The sequence below is a fragment of the Gymnogyps californianus genome, chromosome 18 (assembly GCF_018139145.2).
Source record: "Gymnogyps californianus isolate 813 chromosome 18, ASM1813914v2, whole genome shotgun sequence".
Taxonomy (NCBI): Eukaryota; Metazoa; Chordata; class Aves; order Accipitriformes; family Cathartidae; genus Gymnogyps; species Gymnogyps californianus.
Window position 1 is genome coordinate 3,917,211 of NC_059488.1, and position 18,914 is coordinate 3,936,124.

Sequence of the window (18,914 nt, forward strand, 5' to 3'; positions counted from 1 at the left end):
GGCCAGGGCCAGGCAGGGAAGGCAAAGGCAGCACCCGGGCAGGGCAGCGCTCAGGGACGCATCCATAAGCAGCAGCTCCCCGGCGCTGTCAGGCAGCCAGAACATATGGTGAATTAGTTGGGATTTGCGACCGCATCTGCAAAGTCGCGTTTCTGTGTGCGAAGTTAATTACGGAAGCCACGAAACGATGGGTGCAGCGAGCCGGGGCAGGGTGACGGCACCTGCAGCGAACTCACACCTTGCCATCCTCCCAGGGAAAGGCGGGCACTGAGAGCCAAGCCCAGCTCCGGGACTCAGCGAGGTGCCCTGAAACACCTTCCACTTTGCTTCCCTCCTCCCAGCTCTGCGGGCCATCGCACCCGGGCTGCGCAGCTGCCTGACGACAAGTGGCAGTGCCATCACACCTTCCAGATGTTCGCCTGCTGCCCACGGGTACGGGCACAGCTGGCAAGCGGCACCGTCCCCTGGAAAGCCGGGGCACAGGCACGCAGGCTGCTCTGCCTGCACCAGGCTCCTTCGGCCCGTGCTGGGGGAGAAATGAACTGGCACAAACGCCGCCAGCTTTCATCTCAAAAAATTGTTATTGAAGGCAACAGCCCATGGGGGACTCCTCCTTGCCCGGCTGCAATCTCGGCAGGGTGAGAGCACGACAGCAAGGGAGCATCGCTGGGGACAGGGACGAGGGCGAGCGATGCTGGGTCGGTCCCCACTGCCTGCTCCTGCCTTCCTCTGCACTGAGCCACAGCTCCAGCACCCAAGCCAGGTCACATTGCCCAAGAACCAGGTGTGGTGGAAGATTCAGGAGATCTCCTGGGTTATGCCACGTGCCCTACGGGTAGGATGCGGCAGGGGATGGGAGGGCTGCCAGCATAGCTTGGCCACCACCTTTGGTAGACAGTGGGTTCAACTGACCAAACCCAAACCGAGCACTTGCCTTCAGGTTTACACAGTCACGAGTTACCCTGCAGCAGGCAGAAGGGCAAATCCTCCATCTCTGGAGAGATCCCTTGGGACGGGAAAAAGCAAGACAAGATTTTCTGCTGCACTGAGGATTGCATCCAAGCCCTGCTGCTAACTCAGAAACAGGTATGGCTCGACAGCTGGCATAGCTGCGGAGCGCTCAGATATCCCCAATGCTGGTGCCTGCTCGTGACTGCATTGCCTGGAGCAAGGATTCGCATTGCTAAGTCAATGTCAAGCCAATTTAGTCCTTGGCTGGGGAATCTCCGTTAACCAGTGCTGGCACTAGGGAGGAATAGCAGTGACGGGCTGGTAAGTGTCAGCCTTGTCCCCGGAGGTGCCGCTGGAGCGATGTCCGTGGTGCAAGCAGCACAAACCCACGGCCTGTGCTAATGGTGACCACCAAAGAAGCGCCTATAGCATGATGGAAAAACTCTGCTATCACAGCTTAAAGTCAGGTGATTACAATTTACCGCCTCAAACCCTCCTGCCTCACTCCCTTCTTTCTTTTCAGCTGTACGTAACCTTTATTTTCATGTGTCCCGAGTGGGTGCAGAGCCCCTGTGCCCCAGGAGCAGCTGCACCCCACGTCAGATGAGGAAAGAAGGAGAAGCAATTCCTCTCTGCACGCCTGTACACCATTGCAAGGCTATAAAGCCAATAAGGACCCCCTGGGATGAAAGGTACTCTATAAATCTGAGCTGTTATTATTATAAAACCAATCTCCACCGCATCTCTTAATAACGCAGATCAACTATGCAATAACACCAGCTATAATTAGTATCATAAAAGTCAGAGATGGGAAAGGCTAGCAGGTCAGCGAGTCCGTCCTGCGGACTGCTCCCCACAGCACGGGGGAAGGGGGAAACCTCCCCGGTGCCCTGGGAGCTCGGAAAAGCGAAGGCAGGCTTGGCAGTGCTGGGCACCATGAAGGGAGCGGTGACAAAGAGGGGACGGCACACAAATCACCGCACCTCTGCCAAACCCAGGAGGGGAGCAGAGCCCCGCTCTCGTTCTGCAAGTGCCCGATGCCAGCCTCCGGTCCCTCCTCTCCTGTGCAGGTCCTTGTCCCCTCTCTCAAACCTTTATCCTTTCCTCATGCTCAGGACTCGAGACAAGGGTGTCACCATCAGCTTTTCACAGGGTGGACCCTGAAGACTTCACTGAGCCCCCTGACAACTGCGTGGGGGGACATGGAGGGGACCACCACATGTGTGGGTGTCCCCTGAGGGCCACAGGCTGATGACAGCAGGGCACACTCCTTGCAGGAGGAGCCCGTGTCCCAGACCAGCTCCCCAGGGGACAAGCACTCCCCCGGACCCTTCACCTCCCGTCCCATGAGAAGCTCCCAGCCCCAGGGCTAGGAGACACGACTTTCCCATACGCACACACACGCCTTGCCCAGCAGCGTTGCCAGACTGGGATCCCACTGCCTGCTCCCACCCTGCCCAGGAACCAGCACTCCTCCTCACTGGTTGACCAACCCAGCTAACACACGCAGCCCAAGCCCCGATGCCCGCTGCCTTCCTCCACCCTCCTGCTCCCAGAAACCCCATCATCCTCCTCGCCTCCACGGTGTGCCCACGCGGCCTCGGCACTTCTCCCCTGCCGTCCCCGCTGGCACGGCAGCGCTGGCGGTGGGAAGGGCAGGAGGGAGGGCTCCCTGCCTGGGCGCAGTGCTGCTCTGCCCAATTAGTGCTGCTGGGTGACAGGCTCTGTTTGCGCTGCGTGATTAGCTGTGGAAATGCAAATCTGAACTTCCTCCGCCGCAGCAGCTAACAAGATAATGAATATTTTCATCAGCTGCAGAGAATACAAACATCTGCGCAGACACAAACGCGCTGCCAGGGCCGGGGGGGGAGCGGGGAGCAGGGGCGCGGGGTGGGGGAGCAGCTCCCCGGCATCCCTCACTGCGGGGGCAGCAGCTCTGCTGCTGGAGGAAAGGAAAGCTCTGCCACAACCGGCTGGTCCCCGAGCCCAGCAAAAGCCCATGGGTAACACTCCATCAGCTACGGTGGGTGCTGGTACCTGCTCTCTGTCTGCGAGAGTGGGTTTGGGGTACATACTCACCATACCCGCATCTCCCAGGCCACCGTGCCAGCTCTGCCCCCTCACTGCCCACCTCTGGGGCCCAAGCTCCCCTTTGAAACATCAACTCGCCAATCTGCATGGCTGAAAAGCCTGCTTTTGGGGCACGGACCAAGAGGAAAGCTGCTTGGCTTTTCCTCAGCCTCATGATAAAGGTGGGGAGTTTGGTTGCGCTTTTTAACACCCATCTGGTTTTTTTGTACTGGTACATCTTCACACACTGCCTGGCACTGCTGGGGCTGAGGAGGGGCTGGGGAAGGAGCCCAAGCCCCAAGCCACGGATGTGCAATTGCTTTTGGGCTCCGGCTGCAGTGGTAGCTTCCACCCCGGCTGTCCCTCCTCCTCCCCAGGGCTCAGGCACACGCTGGGAGCGGTGGGGCTCTCGCAGGCAATGGCCAAACACCAGAGACCGGCCCTGTGCGAGGTTACCCCGCTGCCTGCACAGACTGGAATGAAATGGAGCAGCTCAGGGGCGCAGCCAGAGCACGACGGGGCAGCAGGAGCAGGAGGCGGCTGCAACGGCCGTGCCCACGCTCGCCGAGGATGCGATGGCCTGCTCCTTAAATCCTACCCACACCAGACACAGAACGAGTCTGAAAACCTCTAGTACTTAAAATACCTCTATTACTAACATCTCAATCGGTATATTTTAAAAAACATCTCTTCTGCCCTGGACCCCTGCGTTGTCTTTAGGATGTTGCTGGCACTAGACTTGCTTTTGTTTTGCTAGAATAAAAAAAATGCTACCAATCCAGTGCAAAAGCACGTGGCTGCAGACTGTCAGAAACACCAGCTCAAAGCCACACAATCTGTTCTCCTTCCCGGCAGGATGCTAACTCTGAAACTGAGCAGGGCTGATGCACGCAGGATGTAATAGTAACCTAACTGACGGAGTGCTGTGCTAATTGCATTAGTCATTTATACACTGGATTGATAAAATCTCAATGCTTAGCCTGGCCAGTCAAGATGCACTCAAAATACACAGTGTGTGTCTATGTGCAACCTGTTGTGGGCTCTGAAAAGGGCTCGATGGACTCAAGAAAGCAGCCCGGACGTCCCTGACGCTAGGTTGAGAGGTGGAAACAATGGGATTGAGGAAAAACAGCTCAGATGGGGATCCTTTGGGGGCTGCAAAGCCATTGCGTGTGGCATGGCCACAAGCGGGCACCAGGACATCTCTGCTCTGCAGGCAGCATCCCCGGCTGGGAGCAGGCAGTGCTCCTGCACGGCATGTACTGGGACCGGGGCAGAGAGCGGAGAATCACATCCCACAACAGCTCCAAGGAGCTGCTAAACTGCTAACAACCCCCTCACCTGCTACTGAGGACCAAGGCCTGAGGCATTAGCCTGGCTTGGAAAGACATCATTGCTTCCAACTAGTATGTCTGAGGCTTCAGAGTTGTGAACAGGTAATAGAATTGCAGCAACAAATAATAAAAAGAGGAATGAAATGGAAGGCAGCCACTGGAAAAGAGATCCATCCGTTATCCCGGCCTGAAGGGTAATAGGTAAACAAGGCGTTGGGGTACCGGCTGGCGCCGAGCTTGCCGGCACAGGAATAATAAACAGCACAATTATAACTTCTGTGCTCGGAGGTTTCAGAGAGAGGGAAAAAAATATGAAAAAATCAATAGCGTTAATTTAACTAGGTACAGACGTTACAGTTGTGATGCTGCGGGGGAGGCAGGACGTCCTCGCCGGGGCTGGCCTGCAAGCTCCAAGCCAGGCGGCACCAGCGAAGCCTCCACCCAGCCTCCCGCACCCAGATGTGATGCTGCACCCGGCTAAGCACCCATCCCAGCCCCTGGCAGCACCCACAGCTGGGGGGGCACCGGGTGCAGCTCGCATGAGGCCTCCCCCAGTGCAGGGGGGAGCGATGGGGTGGGGACATTTCCCAAAGCAGCCCCCCGGCAGGGATGGCGCCGAGTTGTCAGCTCGCCCCGCCGTCACCGCGCCAGTTTATTAAAGGCTGAGAAGCAGCGAGGGGAAGGAGTGACAGATTTAAAATTAACTTGCCAAACTCCCCATCAATATTATGACAATTCCCCGCATCGGTTCAGCGACCCGGCGCGCCGCCTGACAGCATTAACGTAGCTGTGTGGAGGCAGAGCCGGCTGCCGGGCTGGCAGTGCTCGGGGCGAGCGGGCGCCCGTCCCTCCCCGCAGCACCCCGACCACCTCGGTGCTGTGCTCAGCAGCACCAGCCGGCGCTCAGCACCACCTCCAACCCACCCTTTCCCTTCCCCAAGGCTGTAAAGAAGCAGCAGCCCTGTTTTACAGGTGCGGATGCGAGGAACAGCATCCTCCGAGGACCGATTTGCAGAGGGAAGGGCGCTTCCAATTTGCAGGAAGGTGCTCGGCATGGCACAGCGCGGCACGGCAGCTCTGCATGCTGCGGAGCCATCCTCCCTGGTTATGGAGAGGGGAAAACACTCAGTGCTTAGCAGGTTTTTTGCAGTGAGGGTGTGCCGACACAAATCCTCTCCTCCCTCCAGCCACCGAACCATTTTGGCTGCTTATCTGCCCCCAACACCCCAGAAAGTCCCCAGACTCGCTGCACCTCTGCTGGGGGGGAATCAAATGGGGGCTGCGTGGGTGAGCAAGGTGCTCCCTGTGTCCCGGGACTATGTCAAGCCGGAGCAAAAGCCAGGATGAGAGGCAGAGCCAGAGGTAGGGATGGAAAGGGACCCCAGTTAGGGCAGACAGCTGCTCCCCGGGGAGCGCTCTGCCACGAGTTGCTCTGACATCCCCTTTGCCGTGCAGTAATAATCCAGCAAGTAAAGCTGGCTCCACAGGTAGTAATTTGGGTTTTCTCTATATTAATGACATAAAAGCAACAGTCTGAAACTGCAAACAGCTCTTAAACAAAAATCTCTATTCCCTCGGGGAAAAGGGACCGCACAAAACAGATAAGGAACGAACAAACAACCCATTTGGAAAATAATCCCCTGGTGATTTGGGGCGGTGCGGAGTTTGGGCTCTGCCTCACCATGAGGCAATGGGGGAAAATTGCTCTAATCTAGTCTTTAGCAAGCTGGATCCACCACTGAGCCTCCTGGCTAGACTGAGAGGTGTGACTGGAATAGATCAGCTCCAATCCCATCTATTTATTAACACCACACAGCATTTCACCAAAGAGAAGAATCTTTTTTAAAAAAAAGAGAGGGATGCCCAGAAGAAGGCGGCTCTGAATGTGCTTTCTGCTCAACGGTGGAAGGAGCAAGGGGCGTTTCTGGTGTGTGATGAAAGATCCCTCCTCTGTCCCCCACCAAAGCACCCGTGAGGGACTCCACAGGAGAAGCATCACCAGAGGAGAGCTTTGATTTAAATCCTTGCAATAAAACAGCAGCAGCAGCAATGACGTGGCACACTCCTCCGAGCAGTAACCTTGATGCTGGCTTGTCCAACAGGTCAGTCGAGCAGCCCAACGACCACAGCGATAATTAGTGGTTATTAAGCCCCCTCAGTACAGAAAAAGCTGTCGACAGAGCTCCTAACTCATGACGGCTCGAGGTGGGCTGCAGGGATGCTGTGGTGCTCACATCCTGCTAGGCTGTGGCTTCACTGCCGCTGAAGGATGGGGAAAGTGTCCCTGGCACCAGCACAAAGGGACATGTGAGTAGGAACAGGCTCTATGTAACACAATGAGGTGTTACACCAGTGCTGGTGTATATATGGAGCACATACAGCGCAGGCAGTATGAACCGTTCTGGCTGCTGCCCATCCCTGTTGTAGGTACAATGGTCACAGCAGCCAGTATTTGCTTCCTCCATCCTTCCCTTGGGCGTTACCATCTCCTCAGTCATGCCACTAAAGTGCCTGAGTGCTGCCTGACCCCCTCGGATAAAATGGTGTGGGTTAAAGGGGAAAACTAAAACCTGAAGCAGCACTGACTAGAACAGCACACTGGTCTCAGGTCTGGGACCTCCAAAGCTGTGCAGCTCACCCACTACCAGCCTGGCGTGCTGCATCCTCATGTCAAACACCACCCTTACTCTACATCCTAAAGGTACCTGCTGCACATCCCCATCCTCTCGAGCTGGCCAGACACAATAAAGCTGTCGGTGCTACGCCAGCTCCATCCCGGTGCCGTGCCGAGCCGCGGCCGGGAGGACGACGCAGCCATCAGAAGGGCAGAGACTCTTATCAGTGCTGTGGACTGTTAGGTGGCAAAGAGACCACCCCAGCCCCAATGGGATGGAAATACTGCTGTAACTGATAGGTGTTGCCCAGGCCAGGGTGTGAGAGACAGCTTTTCCCAGCACAAAGGCTTCCGCCCAACACCACGCTGACATGCCTGGCGGATTGAGAATATCCTATTTATTAGAGACACTGAAGATGCGGCGACATGGGAAGCAGACACCATTCAAAGGACCGTCACATCTGCATAGCTAAAGGATCCCAGCAGTTATAAATCCCTCTAAAATACTCAGCCCCTTGTTCTGATAGCAGGTTCTTGCTCCTACTTTGCAGAAACAGGCTTTTAATCCCTGGTATTACGCAGCTTCCTGCTATGTTTCAAATGCACCAAATTAAGGGCTTCTCTAACAGCTGGTGTCTTAATGCTCAGAGAGGTTCTTGAATATCTATGAAAATCAGAGGCAAATTACATCTTTTAGTTAATAATTTCTTCTCCATTAACCTCCTTCTCTTCCCTTGTTAGGAGATGATGTAATGGTGCTTCTACAGCGTAACCCTGCGACACACCGGGCAGCCTGGCCGCGGGGAAGGATGCTGCGCGCGGGGAAGCGAGCCCTTCTCATCACTGCCTGGCGCTTTTGGAGCCAACAGGCTACATTCAAACGGGAAAGGGCAGCCGTGCTGACCTTCCAGGCTGGCGAAAGCATTTCTGGAGCAAGACATGCTGCCTCCTGCCAGGCCCCGAGCTCTGCCGAGCCAGCGCATCACATGCTACAGCCTGCAACACGCGGGCACGCTTTGCACGTTGCTCTTGTTTCAGACCTGCTTTGTCCTGCCCCTCATAGCTGACAGACCCAGGATGAGACCCCCAGCCGACGCCGGACACTGAAAACCCTGTTTGTGATGGTGAGATTGTGCAGAGGACCGGGATCTCGCTGTGCAGAACCCACTGGGAGAAGCTTCCCATCGCTGCATGCACCCCGGCCATCACCCACGCAGCGCGGCAGGAGTGGTGCCAGCCGTGGGAAGGACAGATCACTAACAGCCCTTTGTTTTTTAACCTGAAAACCTGTCAGCCAGAGCCCCAGGGAGGGCACTTTGGGCTCTGACCCCTGGAAGATGCAATCCCAACACCGCAGGTGTTTTATCCCGAGAGCAAAGAGGCCGAGGGCAGCCTGGGACTGCCCAAACCCACCATCCCCAGGCTGCCCTCAGACAGCATGACTTGGAGAAGCCACATCTCCCAGGATAAACCAGACCCACGGACAACCTTGTGTGCTTTCTGGCTGGAATTTAGCCCTGAGGACAGGGGACTTGTTTGCTTCCCGGCAGCGACAAAGCAGCCCTTAGACCCCAGCCCTGGCTGAGGCAGGGGAAGGATGGCTTTCCAACCCTCCTGCTTGCAGTGCGAGCAAAAGGCAGGCTACGGACGAGCTGGAGAGAAAATTAAAGCCTCTGCAAAAGGAGGTTCGGTGCTTAGGGACAATCTGGGGCTGGACCTCATTCAGGGGCGCCCGTCCGGGTCTGACATTTCCAGGAGATGGGCTTGGGGAGTTTTTGAAGCCCCCAGACCTGCTCCACCCGCCAGCTCATGGAAAATTTCAGCTCTGCAGCCCTGGCTCTGCTCTGACGGATCCACTGACACTTGTAACGTGGGAGGGAGAGAAAGCAAAGAGGAGCCCACTGGGAAAATTGCCTTCGTGTACTGTCAATTCTCACTTCCAGCAAAGGCTGCGGCTCTGCTGGCTCCAAGCACTCCGCTGGCTGTGGCTTTCTGAGCGCCTTTGTGCTGGTGGAGCTTGTAATTCATCTGCCATCAAGAGCGCAAAAGGCCAGAGTGCAGCGTGAATTCATAGCTAGGAAGGCTTTGCACTCAGCTGGGGAAAAGCGCCCAGAAAAACACCGTGGCCAGCAGTGATGAGCACCCACAACTCCAGCTAAAATCGGAGGCAGCAATGACATCTCGTTGCCTCAATAGGAAAGAAACCCTCAGTGCACTGGCAGATGCTGGGCAAGGAAGAGTTGTGTCTGGGTGGGATGTGGGCTGGATCCTCTCCTGACCGTACTCAGCACTGCTGCTTTGAAACTCACAGACCCATCTTGGTTCACACCCAATCAAAATGCAGCTTCATTCAGTGAAACGAAGAAAAATAAATAAATCAACTAATTTTCCAGCCCTGAACTCAGCAACTATCAGCAAGCTCTCCTCTGTGAGCACTGAAAGGTGATGATCTGGGCTGTTCAAACCCTGCTCTCCCCACCAGCATCTGACCCTCAGTACTCCCGATACACCGGGGATGCAGCTTGCAAGCACCCCCTGCTATCTGCTACTTGCACTCTGGTGGGGTGTTTACCTTCAGCTTATTTACATTATTTCTTATCATCCTATATCTGCAGCTCCTCCTAGTACTATAACTGGGGGCACTGAATAAAACCAGCTCACATACGTTGAAAACACGCCAAAGGAAATGCTCTTTCATACTACGCACAATTAAATGGTGGAACTCATTGTCGCAGGATATCGCGGAGACGAAAGACATCAGAGTTCAGAAAGAGATGAGGCAACACTACCGAGAAAAGCCCATCGAAGGCGATTAAACACTCATCTGACGAGACACCCACTGGCCCAGGAGGGTCCCAGGCTGCTGCCTGCGGGAAGGATGAGCAAGTAGGAAAACCACGGATGCTTGTTGCCCTCTTGCTCTCTTCCCCTAGTGAACGTGTCAGAGATGCTGGCTCTGCACCAACAGACCTTGGTCCCATCTCACCATCCCGATGTTCCCAAAACTAGGAGCAGAACCAGGCCATACCTGAAAGTCATCTGGAACACCTGCCCTTGGTTGACGTGCTGGCTCCTGTTGTTATAGCCGTGAAGCATCTCCCCAAAGAGGGTGTCGTTGAACTTGGCATCCGACTTCAGGCACTTGGGGCCCTCGCAGATGTCAGATAGCATCAGGCAGGACTTCCCATCCGGGGCCAGCTTGTACTCCTCCACGCACCTGCGGAGCACCACGAGCTATGTCAGATGGGCCAGGCGCAGAGCACGCCACCCCACGAGCCCTGCCGCGGGACGAGTCTCTGCCGAGCCCAGCCGAGCATCGTCAACACCTGCAGCAGCTGCCTGGGAAGGCGCAGAGGTCGCAGAGACCACACGCTCTGCGGCAGATCGGTTGGGCGACCAGCAAACGAGCGCTCGGCTCCCAACACCCAACCTTCCTGCAGCAGCACGACCCTGCCTGCCTGCGGCCACGCTCTCCTGCCTGGGAGCTGCCCTCGCGCTGGAGAGCAGAGCTGAGCCCACTGCGCATCCTCTGCTCAACTGTCACCGAGAGCCCCTGCCCGCCTGGTGCCCTCTGACGCTGCTGCGGTGCAGGCACAAACATTCCCCAGGCAAGAGCAAAGCAAAATCGAGCTCCTGCCCTTTCTTCCCACCCAGCAGTGCCCTCTTGTAAAGAAGCAGCTGCAGCGGGGCTGCTCCTTTGCTCCCTGGTCCCACTTTCAAGCTTCTTGTGGGTAAGATGCACATGTTCATCTTCAGCAGACACTAAGGGAAACTGAGGCAGGCAGCAGGGATGTGATTTAATGACAGACACTGGAGACATCAGTGGCATCTTTTGCATATGTGCTCATCCTGCCTCCCCTCCTTCTCTTCTCCTTCCTCTGGCCTTTTCCCCAGCACTGCAGCTCCCAACTGACAAGGAAACCTCCATTCCCTGCCTGCCCCTTCCTCCCCATAGCCACAGCACTCTGCTAAATCTGGGCTTGCTCCCCTTTCCCATCTCTTCTACCACGTTTTACTGCTGCAAGTGAAACTCCCATCCGTCTGTCGCACTCTTCCTTGCTTATTCCCGAAGCGCAGCTCTGCCTTGAAAAGGGATTATTAAAAAAACCAAAGGGAAACAGTCTCTGTCCTTGGAGATGGGAGATTGAAATGCAGGTCCCCTGCGTGGGTGCAGATGGAGACCACGTAATGTCCCAAGATTTTCTAGACCCTCCCCAGAAAGGTTGCTGGCGCCTATACGGATTTCCAACCCCTTTTGCGGGCATAGTGGAGGCAACGTGCTCTCTCTTAGTGACTCAACTGCTCTGTGCTGCTAAACAGTAATAAAAAAAGAAGGTGTAGGGGGACAAACCAACAAACCAGCAAAAAGGGATAAAAAAAGAGAGAAGCTGACACGGGCAGAGCTCCCTGGGCTGCTCTTCCCCAGGGAGCAGCCAGCAGCCAGGGCTGCATGAGGTCTCTGCTGCACCTGCAGCATCGGGACTCAACAGATGCTCCTTGGCGTTACCATTAGGAATTTGCTCCCCCTCTCACTTGTGGGCATTTCCTTCCCAAAAGGTCTCCTTTTCCCCTCCTTCACCCTAATCCTTCCCACCGGACGTGAAGTAGGCTCCACGTGTGCCCAAGAGCGTGAACCAGCCGAGGGATACAATCTGCAGAGCCCCGGCGCACTGGACCGGGCGATGGCTGGCTGCGGCTGTGCAGCATAAAGCCACATCATCACTGAGCTCCTTTTAGAACATACTGCAGCCAGGGAGATTTTCCTGAGAGAAAATGTGAAATTGTGTAGGATTATAGGATCCCGGCCAAAATCAGGGATGAAACTCTATTTTAAGAGAGGCACAGGGGAGGAAAAAAAAAAACCTAACAGAAAAAGTAGTATTTTTTTAAACAAATCCTCCACCTTCCCCCTCCAACACGCAATGTACAATTTTTGGGTCCCTTCACGGTGAGTCACAGATCAAACTGTACCGTCACACAGTGGGGGAGAGGAGGAAAGTGCATCTGCTCACGTTGCTCCTCGCACACCCGTACGCTTTTGCCAGCAGGCAAACCAGGTGCCTCTATTCCCTGCTGGAATTCGGCTCCATAAACAGCCTTTTTCTTGGGCACCCAGCTCTCTCGCTGGGCACGCCGGTTTGGGGATGGGTGGCACAGGAGGGTTGGCAGGGATGGAAAAGGGCACGGGTTATTTATCTGCTAGTGGGAGATGCAGGAGCATTGGAGGGGACTCACCCGCAGAACATGAAGATGGTGCTGGACGAGGGGTCGTGGGGCAGAGGGAGGGTCTGCTGGAGACAGAGCTGCTCGCAGCCGCCGTTGAAGCCATCTGAGCAGTCGATCCCTTTGGAGTAGTCGTAGCAACCGGTGCCATCCTTCATGGGTCGGAGGTCCTCGGGGCACTGCAGCGAGAGATGGGACATGCAAGGTCACCCATGGGTCCTCACCTACCCTGGAGCCACAGCCCGTGGGTGCTCTCCCAGGGCATAGCCCACACAAGAGCCAGTGCTGCTGAACTTCGCCTACATCTAAAGGAGCGAGTTCGTCCTGAGTGATGGATGGGGCAGCCCCAAGGGCCCTGCATCACCTCGCACAGCCTTTGGGGAAGGGGCAAGGACCACAGGGCAAGGACCCAGTCTGCTGTGAAAATCTCGCTCCCCATCCTCCCTCCAGAGGAGGGTGAAATCCTTGAGGCAGCAAAATCACACAGCAACGAAGCCTCAAGCCAGCATGGGGCAAAGCGTGACCACGCACTCCGTAACATGCTAGAGAAACCCTCTGCGTTTGTTACCTGTTCCTCTGAGATGCAGAGAAGTCTGGTGCAACGCAGAAAAAACATCTCAACACCTGGGACCAACCCAGAAAACCATCTCAACGCTTGGGAGTGACCAGAAAGCCATCTCAACCCATGCCAGGCAGGCCAGCGAACGTGGCCTTGGCATCATCTCCAAAAGCATCTCGCTGCCTCCCACGGGAGGAGGCAGCTGCGGGCAGGACCGACTCGTGGTGGAGGCAGGACTGGGGGAGGACAGGATCGCAGCCCAGGCTCATCAGAACAGTTTTCCGCAGCCGAGACAACAATGCTGATTCACACAAGCTGGGGATCTGGCTTTGGGTTTTAATTCCAGTTCCCCAGCTGGCTTTCCTCATCCCAAAAGATAAAAAGCCAGCAGGCGGCAAATGCCATCAAGAAATTGTCACCCAGATTGAAGCACTCTTCTATTCCACTTGCGTTATTTATCCCTTTTTGCCAAACATGCACACACACAAACAACAACAAAAAGGCCAGTCCTTGAAAAAATAAATAAATCTTGCCTAGAAGCAGCTCGCAATTAAAAATGCATTATGGAATTTCTTGAAGATGAGTTAGACTGGAGCTTGCACAGGTAGTGGTGAAGGCAGGTTATAAATGGCCTCTGTCAAGCAGAAGAAAGGTTATGAAACTGCTATACTTTGTGCTTAAAAAAGAAAATCAATTTTCCATGTGAGCAAAATGCTGTACATGTTAATAAAAGTTCAGGAGACCCCGGACCCTGCGCTCGCTGACACCAACAGGGCCCCGACAGCAGATGGGCTGCTGAGCCTTGCTCACTCCCGGCTACTCAAGAAGCAAACTGCCCGCAGGGGACATCAGAAAGACGCTTTAGGGAGTCCTAGCCAACCCCATCCGAGCGATGAGAAGTTTCTCTCCATGTCCTAGAAACCCTGTGCCATTTCCCTACAGCAGCAGCATCAAAGCTGCTTCTGCCCCACCTGCAGCAACCGTGATGTCTCAGACATCCCCGTGCCTGACGTCCCTCAGACACCTCGCTGGCTCCCATGCCCTCAGCTCTGAAGCTCGGCTGGACCTTGCAAACGTCAGCACCTTCCTTGCAGCCACCAGATAAGGTGGGAAGGAGAAGCAACGGATGGTTGAGAGGCCCAAGGCTTTTCTAGCCAAAGTATGTTAGGACAAGGGGTGATGGTTTTAAACTAAAAGAGGGTAGATTCAGACTAGATGTAAGGAAGAAATTTTTTATGATGAGGGTGGTGAAACACTGGAACAGATTGCTCAGAAAGGCTGTAGATGCCCCATCCCTGGAAACATTCAAGGTCAGGTTGGACGGGGCTCTGAGCAACCTGATCTAGTTGAAGATGTCCCTGCTCACTGCAGGGGGGTTGGACTAGATGACCTTTAAAGGTCCCTTCCAACCCAAACCATTCTATGATTCTATGTTGGCAGCAAAGGGCTGGAATAGGACGCTGCCCTTCTCTGCAGAGCAGGCAGGGCACAGGCAGGGCCCCCGAGAGGCAGCCTGGGAAACAGTAGCCCTGCCTAGGCACGAAGCAGCAGAAGACATGGGAGCAGGAAGCTTTCTAGCCGCATATACAGAACAAATATGAAGGAGGAGAGGACACTTAGAACAATCTGTGCTTTTCACCGGCGGGCTGCCTGGGAAACAGGATCAGGGTAAGTGTGTTTGTGAATCCGCAGATACAACACTTATCTCCTGCGGTCTCCTCCGCGTCTGCCGGCCCCACTGTAAGAGCTGTGCAAATTGGCAGAAACGCATCTCCCTGGAGGACACAGAGGGCTGACTGCAAACAGCATCTTCTGCTCCACGGCACCGCATCCGCCTCTCTGCTGCTCTCCCCACGCCGACGGGGATGGGGAGGTCTGGGACTCTGCCCGAGTCCCCTCTGGAGCTCCTGAGGGACCTTCCGAGGTGCTGAAGGCAACTGGATGGAACCTTAAGTCAGCAGGAGCTACAGGATCACAGCCAGGGGATCAGTCACGGCTTTTCCAAGCTGTCACTTGGGACTCTCGCCCTGGCACTGATCCGTGTGCTGAGCTCAGCATCTTCCCCAGCCTGCAGAGGAAGATGATGGCTCTTTCCCTGAGACTGGGTGAGCAGGTCACCAAAGCCCTCCCTCCCTTAGCCCCACTTTGCTCGAGGCCACCCTTGGGATATTCCTCCAGTTTTGGCTTTTAATCACCACGAAACGAGTTTCCTTTCTGTTTGTAATTACGCATCCTAATACGCATTAATTATGGCAGGCAAATAGCTCAGCACAAAATTTGCAAAAGAAAGCAACCCCTCCCCTCCGCATCCATCCCCGGCTCAGCACAGAGCCGGCTCTCCAGCCAGCTGTAGCGTTGCAGCAAGAAGCTCTCCAGGGACAGAAAGCTTTGGTGGCCAACGCACAAACACGGGAGGTGTCCTTGCTTGGCGGGGCTGGGGGGGACAAAGATGCCGGGGGCAGCGAGGCAGGGGAACAGGCGAGCTCTGCAGCTCGTGCCGGCCACCAAAACCAACAGACAGACGGCAGGAGAGGCAACGCCAGCCCCCTGCGCAGAGGGTTTTGCAGGGATGAATAGGTGGATGGAGCAATTATTGGGCACAATAAAACTTTATTGCACATCTCCCTGCCCCTGGAGCAAAGGATTTGCAATCCGAATGTCCCACCAATAGATCAGAGCAGGGGGAAAACTAAAGCCTGTTTGGGTGCAACTATGTTCTTGCCCACAGTAGCCAGAAATGACCCAGGAAAAAGCTGGCTGGTGCTAATCCCGACTCCCCAGGCTATGCTGAAGGGTTGGTCCGGGCTCTCAGATGGGCTTACAAAACCACTGCTCGCTCTGCGTTTGCTGGGCTTTTATAAAGGACCAGATCTGTTATTGCTGACATTGATTTGTCTGGCTCGGGCAGCAGAAAAACAATAATTACGGTGAGTTTTAATCAATACCCCATCAATTCAGCTGCAGTTCAATTTGCGATCTGCCTTGGCAGTGACACAGGATGGGGGGCTGTGTCAGAAAATGATTAGAAAATCAATAAGCAACTGGGTCAATAACTCTGTCTCGGCGATCATGGGTGACACGTCCCTCCCCGATGGGAGGAAAGCTGGCGAGACGCCGTGCCCCAGCAGCCCCCAGCCAACCACCTCTGTGCAACCCTCCTCCGGATCTGGGATGGATCCACTTACCCAGGCAGGCAAAGGGATCCTACAAACTGTTAGCCAGCAATTCAAAAGAAAGAGCTGTTTGTGGTTTGCCATGTTAGACCTGCACTGCTTGGGAACTCGCTTCAAACTCCCAGACCATCCTTCATCCATGGATCTGACAACCAAAAAATACCTCAGAGCTTGGGAAGAGCGTCTCGTACTTAATCCATGCTACCGAGAGGAAAAGGGAGGTAGGGGGAGACTCCAGCTCGTGGTCTGCTCTGAAAAGCCAGGGAGAAGCCGTTACCATACAAATATAATTCCACTGCCTTGTAAATCCACTCCGTCTATGCAGGAGTGAATTGGTTTCTCTGTGACGACAGCCAGCCCTGAAAACTGCTCTTGGGACTGGAAAAGAAAACTTAGTTTCTTGTCATCTTGCGCGTTAGCACTGATAATACAGATCCTGCAGGCTAAACATGACCCACAGCTACAACGCCCCGACCCTGCTGCTCCCGATAGGTTTGCGAAGGAGGAACCGCCGGCAGCTTGGCAGGGTTTGGCTGATAGCACAGCCGGGCACCGGCTCGTCCCCTCCCAGCCGCGCTGGGCACAGCACCCAGCTCTTTATTTTTGTGATTGCAGTCAGCAGAGTCCAAGTATGCATGGGGAATGGATATGCTGAATAAGAAAGTGCTATTTTTATCTGGGTTTTGGAGAAACGGGCTTTTTTCCCTTTTAAATGACATCTCCAAGGTGATACGGAGCAGCAAAGCTGGCAGGACCTGCTGCCATGTGCCCGCTGCCACCCCCGGGAGGCCACCAGAGCCAGCCTTGCCGATGCACGGGGCCACGGTTTGGAACGGAAAGGGATGCCCGCGCCCATGGCCGTCACCCCCGCACAGCGTGGGACACCGCGTGGCCTCCTGCCACCAGGACTCGGCACAGCTCCTCTGCCCGCTGCCACCGTCCTCAGCACGGACAGAGCAAACGCAACGGGAGGAGGATCACCTTCAAGGGGAAAGAAAGCCGGCATCCGCCAAAACCCGTACAAGGTTGTGTCTTAGGAAAGTAAGTATCTGGCTGAGCCCCTGCTTGCGTTAGTGAGCAAAGGCCCCCCCTTTTTTTTTTCCCTTTCTCATTTACAAAGCTCATTAGCAGCAAGACAGGTGAGGGGGTCACTGGAAATAAAATCAGAGGCTCATTACTGACACGAATCCCCCAGACGAGAAGACACCAGCTCTCCATCTGAGCTGCCTGCCAGGGTTTCTGAGTTCAGCTCCTCTCTTCCATTACTAAGTTTAAAAAAAAAAGAATATTTAATAAAGTGTTTCTGTAGAGAGTAAACTGTCCTTTTTATTATTCCACTCTGTTTTCTCAACAATAGCAGCCTTTTTGTCAGAGAATTCTCCCATACCGGGGTGTCGGAGGTGATGCTCTGGGCGCAGACGAGCCCGGCTCCTCCCTGGCTCTTCAAAACCGCGCAGGGAAGCTGCCACCAACCCCCCGCTCCCAGTGCCACACACCCATGTCTGGATGCATCTGGAGGTGAGACCCAGGACCCCGGCCCCGTGCCCGGAGCAGCTTCCCCAAGCTGCATCCCCAGCACTGCTGGCCTGAGGCTGCAAAAAAGGCTGGCGGCTCAGCGCTGCAGAGGCACCAAGTGCAACGTCCAAAGGCCCTAATGACCCCCCCTTTGTTTAGAGGCATCCCCGCTCCTCACCGAGGAACCTCTTCAGCGTGAGACAAAACCATTAATCTGGGGCACTGCTGAGGTACAAGCAAGTACCAGCATTTTAATAAGCTCCAAACTATGCCCTGGCATGTATTTTATTTGCTTGTTGGAGCTCAGAAATGATACAAATGCAGTAAACTCCTCTATGTTCATATATATATATATACACACATTCAGACAACTTTGGCTTACTCTGCCTTCGCTTTCTTGGCCCAGAAGGCCCCCGGCAAGCAACGCTCCTCAGCAGCAGCAGGCCCAGAGTCTGGCTGTACACAGCCCAGTCTCTACGGGTGAGATTTATCCCTCCTCTCCTAATATTTTTGTAAAATGGGCCAAAAAGCTAGTCGCTAAAGTGCCCGTCAGCTCCAGGCAGTCTCTCTCCAGGGCCACCGCTGCCTTGCCTCCTTGGGACAGCGATGTCCTCACCACCACCCCGGCTGCAGCAGACCCCTCCCCGAAAGCCCGCTGCAGGGGAGCATCCTTCCCAGAGGGAAACGTTACAACTGTTTTCTGAAATAACAGTCATTACCTTCCCGCTCTTTTTCCCCTCCCTCCTTTCCCCCTGCTTCCTTTTCCCTTTCAAGATCATCAATCATTATTTTAGCCTCAGAAAATCAAACCCATCTGTCTTCCAGGCTCCCGAGCACACGCTGTGATAGCTCACGCTCCTCGGCTCGGTCCCCCCGTGACAGTGGGCTGGGGGCTCCACGGAGGAGACTGAAGCTCTGGGCAATGAGGCAGCGTCTCCTCGCCTCCGGCCACCGCACAGCTCTCGCATGGACCCTCTTGGGCAAGTCACTGTGTGTATGTTTGCATCTCAATTCAAAGTGGGATGGACTTGTTTCAAGCAGCTGATGGGATGCTATGTACACAGATACAAGTGTTCACAGCTCCTGAAGCAAGGAAATGAAGCTAGTGGAAACCCTCCAGCTGCTTCCCTTCCAGGAGTCACCACCAGCCCATTCTGGGGTGCGCTGGCATCTCCTGCCCATCGGGACATTTCCCTTCCTAGCCACAGCAGAGGCTGGCACCTCCAAAAACCTTTGGGAGACCAGAAATTCAACTCCTGCCCCACCTGACATCCAGGGTACAGCCCAGCCACAACACTACACGCCAAATCCTACGACCTAAACCAAACCCAAAGACTCAACCCAGCTGTGACCAGAACACACGAAGCATCCCAGTCTGCTGGGGAGCAGAGGGGCAAGGGCTGGTGCCAGCCAAGCCCTCTGAGGAATGCTGCTGAAAAAGCCAACGCTGGAGAAAATGGGGCTTTTATCACCCA

General features: G+C 55.0%; 1 protein-coding gene across 2 annotated transcripts in view; it reads right to left on the bottom strand.

Moving 5' to 3' along the window:
* Positions 1–18,914, bottom strand: part of ASTN2 (astrotactin 2) — a 361,993-nt gene that overhangs the window by 141,816 nt on the left and 201,263 nt on the right. For both annotated transcript variants that reach the window (XM_050908006.1, XM_050908007.1), the window contains exons 12-13: positions 12,205–12,371; positions 9,998–10,186 (exon numbers count right to left, since the gene is read on the bottom strand). In XM_050908006.1, coding sequence (XP_050763963.1) covers positions 9,998–10,186; positions 12,205–12,371 — 356 coding nt within the window. The remainder of the gene's footprint in view (positions 1–9,997; positions 10,187–12,204; positions 12,372–18,914) is intronic.